The 21,617-nt window shown below is 41.8% G+C and overlaps 1 protein-coding gene across 1 annotated transcript in view; it reads right to left on the minus strand.

The window, feature by feature from the left end:
• Nucleotides 1–21,617, minus strand: part of LOC120980021 (mucin-5B-like) — a 50,160-nt gene that overhangs the window by 14,104 nt on the left and 14,439 nt on the right. The window contains exons 13-33 of the mRNA XM_040408886.1: nt 21,396–21,465; nt 21,159–21,296; nt 20,912–21,076; nt 20,729–20,823; nt 18,456–18,582; nt 17,442–17,697; nt 17,297–17,337; nt 16,243–16,355; nt 14,238–14,389; nt 13,995–14,133; nt 13,782–13,892; nt 13,196–13,375; nt 12,841–13,080; nt 12,370–12,526; nt 12,116–12,244; nt 11,379–11,526; nt 11,061–11,104; nt 7,429–7,623; nt 1,980–7,040; nt 761–1,011; nt 184–358 (exon numbers count right to left, since the gene is read on the minus strand). Coding sequence (XP_040264820.1) covers nt 184–358; nt 761–1,011; nt 1,980–7,040; nt 7,429–7,623; nt 11,061–11,104; nt 11,379–11,526; nt 12,116–12,244; nt 12,370–12,526; nt 12,841–13,080; nt 13,196–13,375; nt 13,782–13,892; nt 13,995–14,133; nt 14,238–14,389; nt 16,243–16,355; nt 17,297–17,337; nt 17,442–17,697; nt 18,456–18,582; nt 20,729–20,823; nt 20,912–21,076; nt 21,159–21,296; nt 21,396–21,465 — 7,987 coding nt within the window. The remainder of the gene's footprint in view (nt 1–183; nt 359–760; nt 1,012–1,979; nt 7,041–7,428; nt 7,624–11,060; nt 11,105–11,378; nt 11,527–12,115; nt 12,245–12,369; nt 12,527–12,840; nt 13,081–13,195; nt 13,376–13,781; nt 13,893–13,994; nt 14,134–14,237; nt 14,390–16,242; nt 16,356–17,296; nt 17,338–17,441; nt 17,698–18,455; nt 18,583–20,728; nt 20,824–20,911; nt 21,077–21,158; nt 21,297–21,395; nt 21,466–21,617) is intronic.

Genomic DNA, 21,617 nt, shown 5'->3' on the forward strand with positions numbered 1-21,617 from the left:
CAAAGTCTATTGCTGCTTCCATTACTTTTGATGGCAAGTATTCATGCAGTCAAAAATACCAAAAACCATTCATGGGCTGCAATAAAGGCACTGAGAAAATGGATCATTGTATTATGGTTGTATTATATACAGTGCTCAGGATGCTGGTGCGAACAGATCCTTATTACACTTCCTAAAACTTACATTGGCATTCGTAATGTTCACAGCATCCATCTGCACTCATCTTCTTTACAGGTGGGAATCCATTAGCACAGTTCAATGGCTCCAGTTTAGGGCAGCTCACTGGCTCGATGGTAATCACATTATTTCCATGACATGTGGCCTTTGTACAGTTATTAATTATCCATGTTTCATTAGTCTGGAGAAAGTAAAGTACAATAATACGCAATTGTTACAGACAATTCAGTTCAGCCTAAATATGTCACATTCATTCAAAGCCACAAATTCTTCTTAGATGTTTTAAGACATGCAATTATCAGGTTTAAAAGAGTCACCCCCAGAGGCACATACATTCGTGATTCTCATCCACAGAAATGTGGTTTCTTAAAGGGGATTGTAGAAGATTAGGATTTTTTTCAGAAACAGGACCAATGTTAATAGGCTGTGTCTGGTTTTGCAGCTCATGGAAAAGTTCTCTTGATTGGGGCCAAATTGTAATACCAGACAAACCTTATTGTAATCTAATCTCATGCAATCTATTTCAGATAGCCAAGATTGGGTACATTAAACATGACAGTTGAATTTGACCACAATGTGTTACCTTATGAGGTGGGCAACCTTGTGTACTAGGAGTCGAAACAAGGGAAGTTGTAGTTGTGGTCGTTGTTGTCTTTTTGGGAGTAGTTGAGGGACTTGGTGTGGTTGTAGAAGGTTTAACAGTTGTGCTGCATTTTGTTTTTGGGTGTTTTGTAGTCGTGCAAGGCCCAGTAAATCTTTCAGCTTCGCAAAAGTCATTGCACACCGCATAGAATGAGCAACCTGCTGCATCAGTTTTGTTATAGATGACTTCCCCTTAAAAAAAAAAAAAATTACAAATTTCAATGTGAAATGAGGCCATGAGTTGGCGCCAATGTCACTGTAAGAACATTACTAACGTTTAGTATCCTTAAAGCGTACCTGCCAATTCAGATCACTTTTCAGAATAAGCTGTCATAAGTGTATAAATTAGTATTATAACTATATGTAACCATTACACAAATTCTGGTGTTTTTTTGTGGTTTCCCCTTTGCTGGCTGCATCTATAATTTTAAGTTGTTCCAGGGCTAATTGGTGGAGACTAGCTTCTCATCATGTCTCCCCATACAGTAAACATAAAAACAGGAGATTCTTCATCCTAACTTGCTCTCACTTAGAATCATCCTATAAAATATTATCTAGACGTAATGAGCAGTATAGATAGAACACTGTTAGCTGCTGAATCTGATAAATCATGCCTGTGTCTCTTTCTGAAGACCAATGCTCTTCCTCCTTCCATCGCCACAGACTTCTATGGGAGACTGTAATCTCATTCTTAAGTGAACTAGCAACCCATTTTGGTGTTAACAAGACTGACATATCGCAGAATTCAGGGAGTATGTTAGTTTAGGAAACAGAAAAATTTTCTCTGATAAGATATAGTAAAGTTTATTATATTTGCATCTGCATCTATTTATGCAAAGTTATAGGAAATAACAGTGACCATTTAAGGTCGGGATCACAACACGTTTTTCCATCTGTTTAAAGTATGCAAAAACGCATACATTACAAGATGCCTTAGACTAATGCAATACAGTGGTATTCATTTACCATAGAGTTATATTGTCAAAACAACATATATGTTCATTAACGTATATGTTTTTTTTACTGAACTCTGCAGGATAGCAAAATGTGGTGTGCTATGTTTTTGTATACTTTTTTCTCAACACATATGTTAAATAGACGGCAAAAACACTATGTGAACCCCCCTAATTAATCAAAGAAATTGAATACAAAACACCTACCTGGGGTGAAGTAATTGTGATCAAAATGGCAGAAGCACTTGGTAGTCTGTGTAGGTATAGTTGTTGTTATAGGTTTTGGAGTCTCAGTTGTTGATTCTGTTGTACTTGTGGTGGTTGTTGTTTCTGTTGTAGTTGGCAACACTGTGGTAGTTGTAGTTGTAGTTGAAGTAGTGGTAGGTGTAGGCTTTGGAGTCTCAGTTGTGGTTGATTCTGTTGTACTTGTGGTGGTTGTTGTTTCTGTTGTAGTTGGCGGCACTGTGGTAGTTGTAGTGGAAGTAGTGGTAGGTGTTGTAGGCTTTGGAGTCTCAGTTGTAGTTGATTCTGTTGTACTTGTGGTGGTTGTTTCTGTTGTAGTTGGTGGCACTGTGGTAGTTGTAGTGGAGGTAGTGGTAGGTGTTGTCTGTGGAGGAGTTGTGCTACAATGGCTGTAATCATCACAGCATAAAACCTTTATCTGGTAATTATAACATTGTTTAACTTTTCCAGTTTGGTCTTTGTTGTTGCACACCAAACCAACATTAGAATCACACTGAACTATCTGTCCAACATTATCAATACTAATATCTGGGAAATCTTCAGCCCTGCATTCAATATCTTTTGGATGCTTGCAGATGTGTTTGCCTTTACTCATTATGTTCTCAAATGTCTCTTTATCTCCACCATCAATTCCAGAGGTAGGAGCATCAACATCAATCCAATGTGACCACTTGCATTTTGGTGTGCAGATTGGTGTTGAAGTGGTTGGTGTTTCAGTTGTTGTAGGCTTTGGAGTCTCAGTTGTAGTTGATTCTGTTGTGCTTATGGTGGTTGTAGTTGTAGTTTCTGTTGTAGTTGGTGGCACTGGAGTAGTTGTTATAATAGTAGTTGGTGTTTCAGTTGTTGTAGTAGTGGTAGTTGTAGGCTTTGGTGTCTCAGTTGTAGTTGATTCCGTTGTACTTGTGGTAGTTGTTTCTGTTGTAGTTGGCGGCACTGTGGTAGTTGTAGTTGTAGTGGAAGTAGTGGTAGGTGTTGTAGGCTTTGGAGTCTCAGTTGTAGTTGATTCTGTTGTACTTGTGGTGGTTGTTGTTTCTGTTGTAGTTGGTGGAACTGTGGTAGTTGTAGTGGAGGTAGTGGTAGGTGTTGTCTGTGGAGGAGTTGTGCTACAATGGCTGTAATCATCACAGCATAAAACCTTTATCTGGTAATTATAACATTGTTTAACTTTTCCAGTTTGGTCTTTGTTGTTGCACACCAAACCAACATTAGAATCACACTGAACTATCTGTCCAACATTATCAATACTAATATCTGGGAAATCTTCAGCCCTGCATTCAATATCTTTTGGATGCTTGCAGATGTGTTTGCCTTTACTCATTATGTTCTCAAATGTCTCTTTATCTCCACCATCAATTCCAGAGGTAGGAGCATCAACATCAATCCAATGTGACCACTTGCATTTTGGTGTGCAGATTGGTGTTGAAGTGGTTGGTGTTTCAGTTGTTGTAGGCTTTGGAGTCTCAGTTGTAGTTGATTCTGTTGTGCTTATGGTGGTTGTAGTTGTAGTTTCTGTTGTAGTTGGTGGCACTGGAGTAGTTGTTATAATAGTAGTTGGTGTTTCAGTTGTTGTAGTAGTGGTAGTTGTAGGCTTTGGTGTCTCAGTTGTAGTTGATTCCGTTGTACTTGTGGTAGTTGTTTCTGTTGTAGTTGGCGGCACTGTGGTAGTTGTAGTTGTAGTGGAAGTAGTGGTAGGCGTTGTAGGCTTTGGAGTCTCAGTTGTAGTTGATTCTGTTGTACTTGTGGTGGTTGTTGTTTCTGTTGTAGTTGGTGGAACTGTGGTAGTTGTAGTGGAGGTAGTGGTAGGTGTTGTCTGTGGAGGAGTTGTGCTACAATGGCTATAATCATCACAGCATAAAACCTTTATCTGGTAATTATAACATTGTTTAACTTTTCCAGTTTGGTCTTTGTTGTTGCACACCAAACCAACATTAGAATCACACTGAACTATTTGTCCAACATTATCAATACTAATATCTGGGAAATCTTCAGCCCTGCATTCAATATCATTTGGATGCTTGCAGATTTGTTTGCCTTTACTCATTATGTTCTTAAATGTCTCTTTATCTCCACCATCAATTCCAGAGGTAGGAGCATCAACATCAATCCAATGTGACCACTTGCATTTTGGTGTGCAGATTGGTGTTGGAGTGGTTGGTGTTTCAGTTGTTGTAGGCTTTGGAGTCTCAGTTGTAGTTGATTCTGTTGTGCTAATGGTGGTTGTAGTTGGTGGCACTGGGGTAGTTGTTATAATAGTAGTTGGTGTTTCAGTTGTTGTAGTAGTGGTAGTTGTAGGCTTTGGTGTCTCAGTTGTAGTTGATTCCGTTGTACTTGTGGTAGTTGTAGTTGTTCCTGTTGTAGTTGGCGGTGCTGTGGTAGTTGTAGTGGAAGTAGTGGTAGGTGTTGTAGGCTTTGGAGTCTCAGTTGTAGTTGATTCTGTTGTGCTTATGGTGGTTGTAGTTGTTTCTGTTGTAGTTGGCGGCACTGTGGTAGTCGTAGTTGTAGTGGGAGTAGTGGTAGGTGTTGTAGGCTTTGGTGTCTCAGTTGTAGCTGATTCCGTTGTACTTGTGGTAGTTGTAGTTGTTTCTGTTGTAGTTGGCGGTGCTGTGGTAGTTGTAGTGGAAGTAGTGGTAGGTGTTGTAGGCTTTGGAGTCTCAGTTGTAGTTGATTCTGTTGTGCTTATGGTGGTTGTAGTTGTTTCTGTTGTAGTTGGCGGCACTGTGGTAGTTGTAGTTGTAGTGGGAGTAGTGGTAGGTGTTGTAGGCTTTGGAGTCTCAGTTGTAGTTGATTCTATTGTACTTGTGGTGGTTGTTGTTTCTGTTGTAGTTGGTGGCACTGGGGTAGTTGTTATAATAGTAGTTGGTGTTTCAGTTGTTGTAGTAGTGGTAGTTGTAGGCTTTGGTGTCTCAGTTGTAGTTGATTCCGTTGTACTTGTGGTAGTTGTAGTTGTTTCTGTTGTAGTTGGCGGCACTGTGGTAGTTGTAGTTGTAGTGGGAGTAGTGGTAGGTGTTGTAGGCTTTGGAGTCTCAGTTGTAGTTGATTCTGTTGTACTTGTGGTGGTTGTTGTTTCTGTTGTAGTTGGTGGAACTGTGGTAGTTGTAGTGGAAGTAGTCATAGGTGTTGTCTGTGGAGGAGTTGTGCTACAATGGCTGTAATCATCACAACATAAAACCTTTATTTGGTAATTATAACATTGTTTAACTATTCCAGTTTGATCTTTGTTGTTGCACACTAACCCTATAGTGATATCACATTGAACCTTCTGCCCAATATTGTCAATACTTATCCCAGGGTAATCTTCTGCTCTGCATGTAATATTTTGTGGGTTTTTACAAGTATTTTTACCATTAGCCATTATGTTTTGAAAGGTTTCTTTATCTCCTCCATCAATGCCTGGCTTAGGAAAATCAACATCAATCCAGTCTGACCACTTGCATTGTGGTTGGCAAACTGTTGTTGTGTCAACCTCTACTTTATTTGGAGTTGGTTTTGTGGTTGTAAATGTTCTTATTATGACAGTAGATTGGGGGGTTGTTGTTTTGGGTGTTTCAGTTGTTGTGGTTGTAGTCGGTTTTGGTGTTGTGGTTGTCTCAGGGGTTGTTGATGTTGAGGTAGTTGTGCTTTTAGTAGTAGTTGTGGTGCTTGTGGTTGTTGAAGAAGGAGATGTAGTTGTGGTTTGGGTAGTCTCAGGTGTTTCAGTAGTTGTTGTAGTGGTAGTTGTTTGTGGTGTGCTAGTTTCAGGGGTTGTTTTAAATGTAGTTGAAGTGGTTGTGGTTTTGGGACTAGTTGTGCTAGTGGTTGTTGTTAAAGATGTAGTGGTTTCTGGAGGTGTGGTAACTGTTGTGGTATCAGGGATAGTTATTATTGGCGTAGTAGTTTCTGTTGTTGTGGGTGTCTCAGTTGTTAATGGGGTGGTTGTTGTTTCTGGAGTAGTTGTGGTTGTTGTTAAAGATGTAGTTGTTTCTGGTGTTGTGGTACTGGTAGTGGTTGTTTCAGTTGTTGTTGAAGTGGTTGTGCTAGTAGTTGTTAAAGATATAGTTGTCTCTGGTGTTGTGGATGTTTCAGTTGTTGGGGTTGTTTCAGGTGATGAAACTGTTGTGGAGGTGGTTGGAATTTTAGTGGTAGTTGTTAATAAAGGAGTTGTAGTTGTAATTGTGGTTGAGGGGGTTGTAGTTTCAGTAGTAGTAGGTAATGTACTTGTTGATCCTGGTGTTGTCGTTGCACAGTGACTGTAGTCATCACAACAGAGAACTTTAATTTGGTAGTTGAGGCATACCTTGAAGTCTCCTTCCTGATCTTCATTTTTGCAAATAAGACCAAAAGTAAGATTGCACTGAACTACTTGCCCAATTCGACCAATTGGTACTTCGGGATATTTCTCCGATCTACATTGTATTCCATCAGGCTTTGGGCAAAGTTTATGCCCTAAGTCCCTGATTTTGTCATATGTCTCAATATCTCCTTCATTTTTACCAACTCCTGGTATATGGACATCAAGCCACTTTGTCCATGTACATTTTGGAAGACATACTCCTGTAGTTGGAGCTCCAGATGTAGTTGTACTAACAACGGTAGTTGGAGAGGAAGTTTCTGTCACTGTGGTTGCAGGTGGACTTGTTGTAGGTACTGTCTTTTTAGTGGTAGTTGACAGTGTGGTTGAAGGCTTTGCAGTTGTAGGTGCTGTACTTGGAGTTGGTATATCACATTTTTCAAAGCTACAGCACAGAACTCTGATATTATAATTATAGCAGATAGGTGGATGCTGATTTTTGTTCCGGCAGATCAGCCCAAATGATACATTGCATTGTACATTTTGCTCAAGTTCTGCTAATGATATGTCAGGGAACATCTGAGCTCTGCACTGAATATCTTTTGGATGACTACATATGGAAAACCCTTTAGCTTTTATATTTTCATATGTGTCAAAATCTCCATTCTCCAGTCCTGGTTCAGGGTAACTAGCATCAAACCATTGTGACCATTTGCAGACCTTTTTAACACATATTGTAGTCAAGGGTACTGTTGTTCCTATAGAATAAAAATATGTAAATTGAATTAAAAGAAAAAACAAAAAAATGTATATATATATATATATATATATATATATACACACACACACACACACACACACACACATTTTTGTGTACATTTATGGGCCAACTGCCCAGAAAAAAATACTGTAAAAATCAGATCACGTCTTTCCTTTTTAACCTGTCCATACAAAAATGGAAGGTGGAATCTGATCTGTTGTTATGCGTACAGCTTTCAGTTTGATAGACCAGTTGTTATGCAGGAAGCCATTATAGTCTGATATAATTTGGCATAATTGATGCCAGTTCAGCATTTCATTTGGGAATATGGACATTATAAAAAAATCATTCTGTGTTAGACATTTTTTCAGTTTATAGAACTGTACCTTTAGTAGTGGTAGAGAGATGTGTTGAGGTAAATGTAAAGGTTGTGGTTGTAGAAACATGACAATTCTGAATATCTCTGTAAATGGTGCCGTTTTCTTTGCAGATAGCACTGATACAGCCTCCAATGCCATCGGTAGTGTTGTAGATAACATCATGGTATTTGTACATTTTACCCTGGTATTCACAATGACATGCTGTAAAAACAGGACAGAAAGAGATTTAGCAACACTTAAAACATATGAAGAAATAGCATATAAACAGAATTTAAGACTAATATGTTATAGATTCCAAGACATAACTTCAGTTTCCAGCTCCTCAATGCAAAGTTTGTAACAGGGCCCCACCTACCATGTACCACATAGGTGTCTTCTCACAAGGCACTAGCTATGCACAATGTATGTATTTAAACTTAGCTATGTGTTCAATCATAAGTATTAATAAAATAAGTATGATTCAACGCAAAGCTAAATTTAACTTTGCATTAAACTGAGATTATTCTGTCTTTCTAGTGGTTTTAACTCTGTTTTTATGATACAGAGCTTCAAGTCCCTGAAGCTAAAGGGGTTGTCCCATCTTGAACATTGGGGGCGTACTGCTAGGATACGCCCCCAATGTCTGATAGGTGCGGGTCCCACCTCTGGGACCCACACCTATCCTTAGAACGGAACCTACAAAGTGACGGAGTCTGCACTGTGCACCACCCTCCATTCATTTGTATGGGAATGTTGAAAATGGCCAAGCGGCATGTTCTTCTATTTTCGGAAGTTTCATTAAAAGGAATGGGAACTGGAAATAAACAAACCGGTGCTTAGCTATTTTCAGCACTCCTATAGAACTGAATGGAGGGCGGCCATACATGCACGGTGCTCCCTCCTGTCACTTTGCAGACTCTGTTCTAAGGATAGGTGTGGGTCCCAGGGGTGAAACACGCATCTATCAGACATTGGGGGCATATCCTAGTGATATGCCCCCAATGTCCAAGATGAGACAACCTCTTTAAGGAGATTGATGCAATCTGTAATAGAATTGAGGTCACAATATATTAAGATCTTAAAGAGGACCTTTCACTAGAATAAAAAATCTAAACTAACTATGCAGACATGGAGACCGGCGCCCAGGGATCTCCCTGCACTTACTATTATCCCTGGGCGCCGCTCCGTTCGCCCGGTATAGGCTCCGGTATCTTCATATGTTAGGCTTCACCCAGTGGAACCTGCCGGGGTCTCCTTCTCCCAGGCTGTAGCGCTGGCCAATCGCAGCGCTCAGCTCATAGCCTGAGAGGTTTTTTTTTTCTCTCAGGCTATGAGCTGAGCGCTGCGATTGGCCAGCGCTCCAGCATGGGAGAAGGAGACGCGGGCAGGTTCCACTGGGTGGAGCCTAACATATGAAGATACCGGAGCCTATACCGGGAGAACGGAGCGGCGCCCAGGGATAATAGTAAGTGCAGGGAGATCCCTGGGCGCCGCTCTCCATGTCTGTATGCTTAGTTTAGATTTTTTATTCTAGTGAAAGGTCCTCTTTAAGCTCCCTCTAGTGCTAGCTGCAGGCAAAGCATTTTCATAGAATTTGGAACAGTTTCTGACTAGCAACTATTTACAGATGTGTCCGTCCATATATTTCCTCTTTACTCAATATATCCTGAACGTGAGGTGGCCAGTTTTTCTTTTTTCTTTTTTTTTTTTTTACAAAACATGATTTTGTAATACTGTGGATACTGTGTACCAAAAGGGTCTATTGCAGGGGTACTCAACTGGCGGACCGCGGTCCAAATACGGACCGCGGCCGCCAGTTGTTCGGACCCCGGCCGTCCTTCAGAGTGCTCCTCCTCTCCTGCACACTGTACTGTGCAGGAGGAGGAGCTTACCGGCGCACTTCCTCCTGTCCCAGAGCGCAGTGAGACAGGCCGGCTCCCTCCACATGCAGCGCTCCTCCTCTCCTGCACACTCTGGTATGTGCAGGAGGAGGAGCTTACTGGCGAACTTCTTCCTGCCCCAGGGGCGCAGTGAGAGACGGCTCCCTCCACATGCAGGCACCAGCGCTTTCATCCGGCACCTGCACGTGAAGGGAGCTTTCTCCCTCAGTGCGCTCACAGGTCCCTCCTCCCCTGCAGCAGCACGTAAGGGAGCTTCAAGCTCCAAAGGACACTTACGTGCTGCTGGAGAGGGGAGGGACATCACCACTGCCACCAATGAAATAAATGTCACATTTGGGAAGGAAGGGGGGCGTGGAGAGGGCTACAGAGAGGTGGGAACACGTCACTGACTGCAGGAAAGGACTCCAGTCAGTGTCGTGTTCCCATCTCTCCTGGGCCATCTTCTTTAAAATTAAAGGTAACCTGGGGCATTGGATGCGGACCCCTTAGTTTCAATGGAGCGTAAAAAGATGCAGACAGCACACAGTGTGCTGTCTGCATCTCTTGTGGCCCCATTGTAATTAAGGGGTCCGCATCCAATCCCCCAATAATGGTAATTGGATGCGGAACAAAACTATCATATGTCTGTTCTGTGGCTTGGGTTGCCACCCGGCCAGTAGTTCACCAGCAAGGCTGGTATTTTTGTTCCCTTGCCGGTGCCAGAATTTTCCTGTAAGGACTGTTAGGCTCCTTTCACACTTGCGGCAGGACGGATCCGACAGGCTGTTCACCCTGTCAGATCCGTCCTGCCGCTATTTCGCCGGACTGCCACTCCCCATTGACTATAGCGGGAGTGGAGCTACGGCGCAGCATGGCAGTGCACGGCGTGAGGCCGCCAGACGAAAAAGTCGGACATGTAGTACTTTTAGTCTGGCGGCCTCTCACCGCGCTGCGCCGTAGCTTTGCCCCCATCCCCATTATAGTCGATGGCACAGAGCAGAGGCATGGCGAAGTAGTGGCAAGATGGATCTGACGGGGTGAGCAGCCTGTCGGATCCGTCCTGCTGCAAGTGTGAAAGTACCCTTACTAATGAGCGCTTCCATCATGGAACGCCCATTAGTACAGCTTTTACCTCTACTTGTGCTAGTAAAAAAAATTAATAAAATTACGGTACCTCCACCTCCATTTGCTCACGCTGTGGAGAACACTCCCTGCTGACTAGAAACTCAGGACAGGACCTACAAGACGTCATCACGTTGGAGCACCGGTCCTGAGCTTGCAGTCAGCAGCGAATGTTCACCGCAGCCAGGTGAATGCAATTTTTTTTTTTTTTTTTTTGCAAAAGCAGAGAAGGGGGGCACTAATGGGGGCAATACTCTTACTGGGGGCACTAATGGGGACATTATTCTTACTGTGGCACTAATGTGGCCATTACTAATTCTGGGACTTACCCAGGGCGCTCCACTATAACGTCAGAGCGCCCCACGCGCATGGATCACATGAACGCATGGCATCTTTACTGTTGGCATTCAGCTCGGACCTTCACCTGACTGCAGACCCAGGTATGTGGACCTTTAATAAAAGTAGTTGAGTACCCCTGGTCTATTGTATAGAGGTCCATGTGCAGCCAACCAGTGGTTGTGATGTTATGTGCCTCCTCCTAAAGGTTTTGCTAACATGGTGTAATATTGTATTGAATTTGTTTTTTCATGGTTGTGTGCTTGGTCTAAATTCATCCTAATATTATTTCAGTATCTGTATACAGATACAAGCACTTACCTTCTTTTTGGTACTTGCATTGTATGCCTGATCTACTGCATGAGCTGTAGATAGAAAGATTCAAGTTTTCAATACCAAGTGTATATACTGACAAGAGTTTGCATTGTTTAAGATTATTAATATTAGTTATGAAGTGAGAAATATTTTAGGAAAGGTGATCCAACAGCACAATACAACACATTCTGTATTTTAGTGTTTACATTAACATATGGAACTAATGTACATTTATTAAAAAAGACACTTGTCTTATATGTTTCTATATACTTCAATAGGAATACAGTATCTTACACTTTATGAACTGTCTGCCAGGCCACTCACCAAATCATACAGTTCTCCTTGGAAGGTACAAGTTGTCCAACCTTGTAATGATTTTCTTCATCATCATCATAGCAGCCACATTCAGCCACACACTCCATGTCATCGTCATCAAAGAATGGTTTAGCTGCTGGACAACTAGGGTAACATCCTAATCAGACAGAAGAAATCAAAAGTCATGTTAGATGACATTAAAATCAGACCAGTTTGGTACCACGGCTTCATCAGGTGATTAGTGCTGAACATAGACATTAGGGAGGAGATTTATCAAACTGGTGTAAAGTAGAACTGGCTTAGTTGCCAATAGCAACCAATCAGATTCCACCTTTCATTTTCCAAAGGAGCTGTCAAAAATGAAAGGTCGAATCTGATAGATTGCTATGGGCAACTAAGCCAATTCTACTTTACACCAGTTTGATAAAAGACCCCCTAGATTTTTGATGGTGGAGCCCAACAATTGCCAATGGATTCTGCTACAATCTGACGTCTATGGGACCTGGCAAACAGTTGGTAAAATCAAATATCTGTTACGTTGTATTTAACTATGTTTTTCCTGGAGATAAGCAGTGTCATAGCTGTCCATTGTAATTGCATGACCTGTTTACTGAAAATGTGCGCTTACAGTGTTTAGAGTGCAGGCTGGTCTTTTGACTTGTTTAGCCAACAGGTTTATGTAATCAGTTTAATGGACTAAATGAAGAACAACTAGATTGTTCTTGAAATGAAAGATGTTCTCATACCTTCCAAGCCAGAAAGCTCGTGCATACATTTCCCCCTTGGATTCCTACAGGTCTTCATGCAGGGAGCTCCACAAGGTTTGTAGTGCCACTCACATTCTCCTTCAGGGTTGTAATAATCACAGAAAAGAGCTGGAGAGTAAAGCAAAATACATGGTTAGTATAAACATTGTAAAAATTCAAAAATAAAACACAAAAATATGACTTCAGTCAGAGGTAATGTAGAAGATAGCATCATGTATAATTAGGGTACTCACGACAGATGTTCGGAGATCTCCAGGAAACACAGGCTCCGGATTCTCCGCATGCTTGAGCGTAGGCTGCCACCGCTGTACAGAAACATTCACAGTCTCCACCAGAATCACAAGCACAAGAGTCAGTGACACAAGCTTCATAATACTTGGAGGGGTCAACCTGCAGAGTCAATAACAATACATAACTTATGTTCCTAATTCATAATTATATGTGGAATATTATTTAAAAAAAATTGTTCTCTTATGTGCACTCATACATTGTATTGCATTGAAGAGTTAGAAGATGGCTATACATGTGAGATAGTTTTCAGCTAAACAACTCAGGAGCTTATCTCTTGTGGGAAAAACAAGGATTAGGCATTTTGATTTCCACGTACCTAATCCCTTTTTCCCACAATCTCTGTTTCAAAAGAAAATAATAAATATAGAAGTACATTAAGAAAGTAAATCATTCTAATAATATGGGTCCCATACCCTAGCATGGCAGGCAGAAAAGACATCACTGTTGATGATACTACATTGTTTCTGTGCCCAGGATTTCCTGTATGGGTTGAAACTGCAGGCATCTTTGGGCTGTTTGGCATCAGGGCATGTTGAAGAAATCTTCCAGCTGTTTCCAAACTCATTAACATCTCCAACCACAGACATACTTCTTGTGGTGAAGTCATTGTTACCGTTTCCATCGTAATTACCACACAGACCACAAACTTGACCCTGTTATATTAGTGTATAAAAAATATTGTGTACAGTAAAACCATTGAATTTTAGCTGTTATAGTCACATCTATATTATTGTCAATTATATTTTAAAAAGGAGGGAAAAGTTTTACCTCAAAGTCTTTACTGAGCTTGATGAAGATGCTGGTCTTTTTGTCCCACATCAGGATGAGGCCATTATCAGCTTCAATGACAAGGTAAATGCCCATATGTCTGACTTTGTAAGGAGCAACTCCTCCGATTCCTCTCTCTACCACTTCAATGTGTTCCTCTGTGAGGATCAGCTCATAGCTCTGCAAATGGAAAATTGAATTCTATTTTATGGCACTACACGCAAACAACTGCTTCATTGTGGTAGAAGTGGTAATGAAGACAATCACTTCTTGTAAGATGGCTAGTCTGACAATAGCACACGTCTACTGTAGATCATGGCACCACCAGGAATCAGCTGATCGTAAAGGTCTAGCTCTTGGCAGCCTTAATAATAAGCTGTTATTGTTGGATGAAGCTTCTTGCCTTGGAAATTGTTGACTATATCATACCCTGACAAACCATGACCATAAGAGTCCATAGGACTGCCCCAACCAGTAATCAGTCCTCTATAACATCCTTAGGTTACAAAAAGATGTATGGACACACATTTTCTTCATAAGACACACCTTTTAATGTATTACATTTTCCTATATATTTATTTCTTACCCCCAGGAAAACTTTGATGCTCTTAGAACAAGTGGTTCCAGTGGTTCCACATGGGATGTTCTCTGTGATGACTCTGAAGGTGCTGCTGTTTCCTCCTTTTCCACAATGATCCTAAAGTTCCACAGATAGACAATTACCATCACATACAATGCACATACAATGCTGATGCATTGTATATGCATCAGCTAACTGTTGTCATTTAGTTTATTTTACCTGGGCAAGTGTGTATTCACAGTCTCCGCTGAAGCTGTAGCGTTTTCCATCAAAGGTAATATAATGGCCATCACCATATACAGCACAAGTGCCCAGGCAGGGGTTATTTGTACACTGCCACATACGATCTTTGCAGGTACTATTAGAATATATAGGAAATTAGAAATTAGCCTTCTCTCTGACCTTTAGGTACTTGGCTTTGGTATTGTTTTTCCATTCTTGACCAACACTAAAATCTCATACCAGGTATTGCATTTCATTTCAATCTTTTCGCCAGGTTGATAGGTAGCATCATTGTGAATACATGGGCATTGTTCTTCCTGGATGCAGCCGCCTTTGCCATCTGAGACCAGTCCTGCAGGACACACACAGCCGGATACACATTTTGTACTGTACTGTAAGACATAAAAAATAAGCATGTGTTAAAGAAAAGTTTCACACAGAATATGGATAGAGAACCCAGGAATATAGTAGACACAACATTTAGTTTTTCTTCCATTTATTCTTTAAAGCATTTAACAAATCGACCAACATCCTTGACTAGAGATTTCCTTTGTCTCACTGCTCTTATAGTAAGACATTTTCTTGATCTACTGGATAACTTACCCCCATAAGGCTGAATATTAAACCAACATTGTCTTGTAAGTGATTATTCACAAGCTTTAAAGTGGTTTTCCGGATTTTTGATATTAAAGGGGTTTTCAAAGACTTTTATACTGATGACCTATCCTCTGGAGTGCCACATACTTCTCTCAGCTCACAAAGCACAGCGCTGTACACTGTATAGCAGCTGTGCTTGGTATTGCAGCTCTGCCTCAATCACTTCATGTCACGGATGTAGTAGGGGAGAACACCAAAAGACAACAAGACGGAAGGGAAAAGACACTAGGTATCACCGCTAGGGAAGGAAAAGGGTCACCACCTATGAAACCCTGCTCCTGGCCCTAACTCCTATCCGTATGTGCACCTCTCGATGGTAGAGATGCCCATACACAGAAACCTAGAAAACCCTGGTGGCCCTCAGATGCCCTAGACTAAATGACAGGGCAGAGACAACCCGCTCCTTCCGTGGTGAAGGAACCAGCGTCTCACTGAGGCCTAGTAAACAACAGAGGGGGGAGGGAGGAATACAAAACACAACAAGCGGAACACTTAACTTCTAAGGATGATGGATGATCAGGACTTCAACAAGAACCACACTCCAGCTCTTCCAACACCAAATTAAGCTATCCAGAGCAAAGAGTGATGGGTGAAGTCAAACTAAATAGGGGGAGGTAAAGGTCACATGATCCACACCTGAACAGGAGGTGTGGACATACAAGCAACACACAGACAAAGTGAAACCAAAAGATGCTGTCAGATCACTAATGAGCAGATAATCTTTCAGACCTTCTCAAACCTGCCACCGGTGTGACACTTCAATGGGGCTGAGCTGTACCTAGGTCATGTGACTGATGAACGTGACATCACACAGCCTAGGAGAAGCTGGAGAAGATGTCGTAGCCTCCTCTCAGTTCACAAAGCACAGTTCTGTACACTGTATAGAGGCTGTTCTTGGCATTGCAGCTCTGCCCCAATCACTTCAATGGGGCTGAGCTGTGCCTAGATCATGTGACTAATGAACGTGACATCACACAGCCTAGGAGAAGCTGTAGAAAGCACTGGTGCTACTGCAAGAGCCAGTGTCTTCTCAAAAGCTGATAGGCATTGGTCTCAGGTGTCAGACCCCCACCAATCAGATATTCTTCAGTGAAAAAAGTATTGTAAAATCCTTTGACCTCAGGATAGGTCATGAACAGCAAACTGGTGAGTGTCAGACACCTGGCATCCCTGCTGATCAGCTGTTTATGGAGGCTGCTCCACTCCAGTGATAGCCGCAGCCTCATCACATCCTACTAAGCAAAGCGTCATGTGGATAACGTCTGTGCTTGTTACTGCAGTTCAGTCTTATTCACTTGAATGGGACTAAGCTGTGCCTAGGCCATGTGACTGATAAAACATGACGTTACTGGCCTACCAAGAAGATGCAGCATACACTGGAGCGGGAGTCGAACCGCCACAGATCAGATATTGATGGCTTATACTGAGGATAGGCCATCAATATGAACATCTCAGAAAACCCCTTTAAGGATTCAGCATTTTAAAATGAGGCAGACATGACTTCACCTTCTTAAAGGAACTTGCGTATAGACTTAATTATGGTATCTGTTTCATGTTTGTCTTTATCTCAATTGTCAGGAATACTCACACAAGCCATATCCAAAGTCTGACAACTCTTCTGGCATTCTGCTCCTTTGGTTCCCACTGAAGCGTTCTTGCAGTCAAAATAAACCATAGGAGCGGTGCATGCTGAAACCACAAGATAAGTATAATGTAAGTATTTCAACATACTTATTTAAAAAATATTTTTAGACCATCAGTGAGAAAGAATTATAACACCAATATAGTAAGGAGTTTCATGGATCCATAGCTAGTAGATGTTACGGACAATGGTTGTGAAACCACTGTGTAACCAACTTTTCATGTTGGGCTAGATCTGAAGACATTGTCCTGGCAGTGCCCTGGTTTTCACCCTACTTAACCCAATACACGGATCTGGTTTTTACTGCAGGGGAGCCACCAGACTGCTACTTCTTTTAAGTACAGAAAGAATCAGGTAGAGCTCACACATGCAGAGTGCATGCAATTCAAATGCAAACACAGAATACAAGCATGAAACAGAACTAGGAGCACTGACGGGAGGACAGACTTCAGGAACCCAGGCAGACAGACTTCAGGAACCCAGGCATGCAGACTTCGGGAACCCAGGCATACAGACTTCAGGAACCCAGACAATCAGACAGAAGCCGACAAACAGAACCCGAACAGAGCAGAAGCCGGTACACAGACAAACAGATGAAAGCTCTTTACTGACTCTAGCAAGCTAGAAGACCTATAAACCTTTAAGGCTCTGTGGAAACAGAGCAAGATATCAGTTGCACAGACTAAGAAGTGGAACAGGGAAATATAATATGTAGCAGGCTGAACTAATTAGTTAAACATACAGAGAAGAACAGATTAACCCATTCAGTAATGTAGCTGAGGAACGATACATGCACAATGGCCTAATTCCTACACAGGAAGCCAACATTGTGACAGTAAGGTATGTGCCTAAGGCGCTAGGGTTGAACAAGCCCCTTTGTGGTGGCTTTAATATTTAGATATAGGGCTAGGGCAGCAAGGTATATCTTTTTCCTGATTAAAGGAAAGCCTAGAAATGACTATGAGGAGGGTTATCAACATATCTATATTGTTACCTGGTTTAACGTTTCCAATACAGTTGAGTTGTCCTTGACTGCAAGTGCTGTAAATTAAAAAATATCTATATTAAATATAAAAGCCATATAAAAATAGGTGTATCAGCTGCATGATAAGCAAGGTAAAATGCTCAGCGGTGTTCACACTCACCACATGACCCCATTCTCATGGACAACTTCTCCAGAAGGCACAGCAGAACCTTTGAAGTAACACGGGCAAGCTTCGGCAGGAATACATCTACCACTGTCATCCATGTACAAGCCTTTGGCACATGTGCAACCATCCACAGGGGTAAATTTTACATCACATGTGACATCAGGCTCGCTGAGGGAACGGCACGTGGGCTGGCAAGTGCTGGTAGAGTAGGTATAGCTCAGTGTTTTTGGGCAGTTGTGCATGTATTTAGCTGTGTAGGATAAAAACATTCGTTGAATTGGCTTATACAGGAACTAACGAAACAGAATGCTATGTAATATATGGACTTGGCTGCAATACCAGACATGACCAATAAAAATGTTGGCATTGATTAATGACATTTTTATTTATTATTTTCAAAAACTTGATGCCAATTCTTTAGAAAAATTGCTTTTGGCTACTTTCACACTTGTGGCAGAGGATTCCGGCAGGCAATCCAGACGCAAATGGATGCATTTGTGAGACGGATCCAGATGCGGATCCATCTGACAAATGCATTGCAATACCGGATCCATCTTTCCGGTTGTCATCCGGATAAACGAATCCGGTATTTATTTTTTTCACATTTTTAAAGGTCTGTGCATGCGCGGACCGGAAGAACGGATCGTCAATGCGGCAATTTTAATGCACTAATACATTTCAATTTAAATTAATGCCGGATCCGGCATTCAGGCAAGTGTTCAGGATTTTTGGCCGGAGAGAAAGCATGCAGCATGCTGCAGTATTTTCTCTGGCCAAAAAAAACGTAAGAGGGACTGATCTGATGCATCCTGGTGCATACTGAACGGATTGCTCTCCATTCCGAATGCATTAGGATAAAACTGATCAGTTCTTTTCTGGTATTGAGTCGCTAGGACAGTATTCAATACCGGAAAAGAAAAACGCTAGTGGGAAACTACCCTTATCGAATCAGGAAATTTATTGCACATTGTTAAAAATCCATATATTTTTTTTATCTTGAAGACTTACAGCAGACAGTGCTTCTCCATCCACTCAGTATGACTCCTTTAGTTGCACAGGCATGGACATAGGATGACAGGGATGCACACATACATTCTTCACTTTTCTCACAGTTACAGGTGTCAAACATACAGTTCTGAAAAAAATGAAGTTATCAGTCACTATAAATTATTTATAAAATCTACATTATTATATCCTTCACTTAAAGGGACCCTGTTACATTGTACTGTATATGCAATCTGACCTGCCAGCAGCATTTTATATAGCAGGAGGAGCTGAGCAGATTGATATTGTTTAAAAAAAAAACAAGATTCGGTATAACATGTGACATAGTGACTGAAATCTCTGCTGTTTCTGTGTTTAAGAGTCTAGTGGGCAGTTTTACTTATCATTGGACTCCTAAGCATAGCAAGAGGGAAGTTTTCAATCAAGTTATACTGAATCTATTCCAGCAAAACTATATATCAATCTGCTCAGCACATCCCGTTCTATAAAGCTGCATTCACACAAGCCAATAATCGCCCAGATTATCAGGAACAACCTTCCTGCGAACGGTCATTCCCGACAATCTGCCAATGTATATGTGCTGCCGATCACCCGATGAATGAGCGAAACGCTCGTTCATCGGGTGATCCTGTCATTCATGCAGGCACCACCCAATCTGCTGCTCAAAAAACATGATTTCGTATGAGAAAAAGGTATCGCAATAGCAGCGGTCACCTTCACTGAACAAGCAGCCAACTGTCGGGAAGGAATGCTTCCTTCCTGACAACTGGCTGCAGAATCGTGCCATGTAAAACCAGCTTTAGGGTCCATTCACACGTCCGTGGTGTGTTGCGGAGCCGCAAATTGCGGATCCGCAACACACCCGGCCGGCACCCCCTATAGAAATGCCTATTCTTGTCCGCAGCTGCGGACAAGAATAGGACATGTTCTATCTTTTGCGGAGCTGCGGACCGGAAGTTCGGGGCCGAAACCTGGAGGTTCGGGGCCGAGCTCCGCAAATGCTGAAGCGGAGAGCACATAGTGTGCTCTCCGCTTCAGGTCCGGGCCTATAGAGAATGAATGGGTCCGCACCCGTTCCGCAAAATTGCGGAAATGGTGCGGACCCTTTTGCGGACGTGTGAATAAACCCTAACAGTATGTTGACAGATTAGATAGGATTTTCAGCAAGTTTTTATTGCTGTGTTTCATTTTTTAACATTTTATTAACCTGTTCCTAAGTTATTGAAATGAAATGCATGACATATTATATACAAAAACGTATACAATAATATAAACTTTGCTGTTAATGGGGACCTAAACCTTTACTGAAACCACAAAGTTACAGCAGGACTTCTCATTGCAATTAGATTTTCATCAGCTCTGTGTGACTTTTGCAGAGTGTAGCGTATGGATCCCATATATGTTCTATGGATCTGTTGCCCACATACCGGAAAAGCCGAGCAGAGCCAATGAAAGCTAAAATAGAAAAACTCCCTAACAAGTGGTGCTGTACCTTTATGGTTTCAGTAAAGATTAAATTATGATTTGAAGGAGCATTTTGGGAAAAATCTGAGTGGACCTGAGGGGTTCAAAAAGACCAAAGAGCAAATCCTTTTGACATGACTGCTTCCTAATGCCTTGTACTGATCATAAAACAGTATCTTCTTTCTGCCTGAAGTGTTCTTTTAAAGCGGTTGTCTTCCTTTGACAAGCCAATATGATCTTAATTGGGTTGTGTCATCTCAGACAATAGGTTATCCCCCTATTGTCTTATAGGTGTGGGTCCCACCTCTGGGACCCGCACCTATCTCGTAGATGGATCTGGCAAAGTCCCAGAAGGCGCACACTCATGTGCTGGCTTGGCTATATCCAGCGGCTCCATAGAAATGAATGGGGGTGGTGGCCACGCAAGCACAGTGCGCTCCCATTCATTTCTATGGGGATTCCGAAAATAGCTGAGTAATAGGAAGACTTAGTGGTAGCTGGACCAGGCACCGCGGGCCACCAGTTTGCCGGCCTCATGTTAGGCTTCGTTTTAGAGATAGGTGCGGGTCTCACCTCTGGGACCTAACGATATGCCCCCATTGTCTGAGATGGGAATACCACTTTAACTACATGTCTACATAGACAGCAGGTTGACCTCAATGGTCTCAAAGTACTGTTTACAGTACATTCCTTGGCAGTTATGATCTGATCACCCAGAGTATAAGCATTGGGAACACGTTATTAGCAGGAAAAGGGTGTTTGCCCAAACTTGAAAGCCTTGTGTTACTCGTCTTGAAGAGAAATTAACTTACTTTTTGGTAAACCTCTGGATTGACTGCACCATGACAGGAAGCAAATGGACCAGATGGATCAGATATAAGACCACACCAGTGCTGGGCATATTTCTCTGTAGTATGGTGGAGAAACCAAAAATTAGACAATAAAATCTTACAATATATATCCCATGTAATTAATTAAATGTCCACAAACCTTACCATTTTCAACACTAAGAGAGCATGGATCATGATAGACATTCTTAGCATTTGCACAGTCTGCTTGGGTCTTCCAGGTGTTGGCGAAGGATGCAGCTGTGCCTTCAATGACCCCACTGAGGGTCAGGAAGTCATCTGTCTGTTTGTCATTGAAGTTTCCACAGAGACCTGAAAAGATAAACTTCTATAAGAAAAATGTCTTTCATAAAATGATTGAGAGAGTGAAATATTAGTGTAAAGTCAAACCTACCGCACGTTTGGCCCTTGAAAGATGGATCCAAAGCCGCATAAACCTGCATAAATGGTGTCAGCTGAGCCACCACTTGTACTCCCAAGTTTGTCTTGACAACAATGTAGAATGAAGAAGGTCTGAAGATGGTTGCATTTGCTGGAATTAAAGGAGGCACAATAAGGGATAAAAACATGGTATATGATGTGCTATTACAACTATCACCAAGTGTCAAATAATTTCACTGTCATATCTTACCTGCAGATACTGGTAGCCGAGTATAGACGTTGTTTATAAAGACACTACCGCAAGGCTTGATTACAATTATCTGTTTGGATAACAAGACAAAGACGTGTTGAGAAGAATTCTAATACTATATAAAGACCATTGAACACGTACTGTACTCCAGCAGTAGACAATTTTGCATATTGCTAGGTTATACAGTCACTTGTTAAACCGTAGGGCTTGAATTGCAGGGAT

The sequence above is a fragment of the Bufo bufo genome, chromosome 10, assembly GCF_905171765.1.
Source record: "Bufo bufo chromosome 10, aBufBuf1.1, whole genome shotgun sequence".
In the NCBI taxonomy this organism is placed as follows: domain Eukaryota; kingdom Metazoa; phylum Chordata; class Amphibia; order Anura; family Bufonidae; genus Bufo; species Bufo bufo.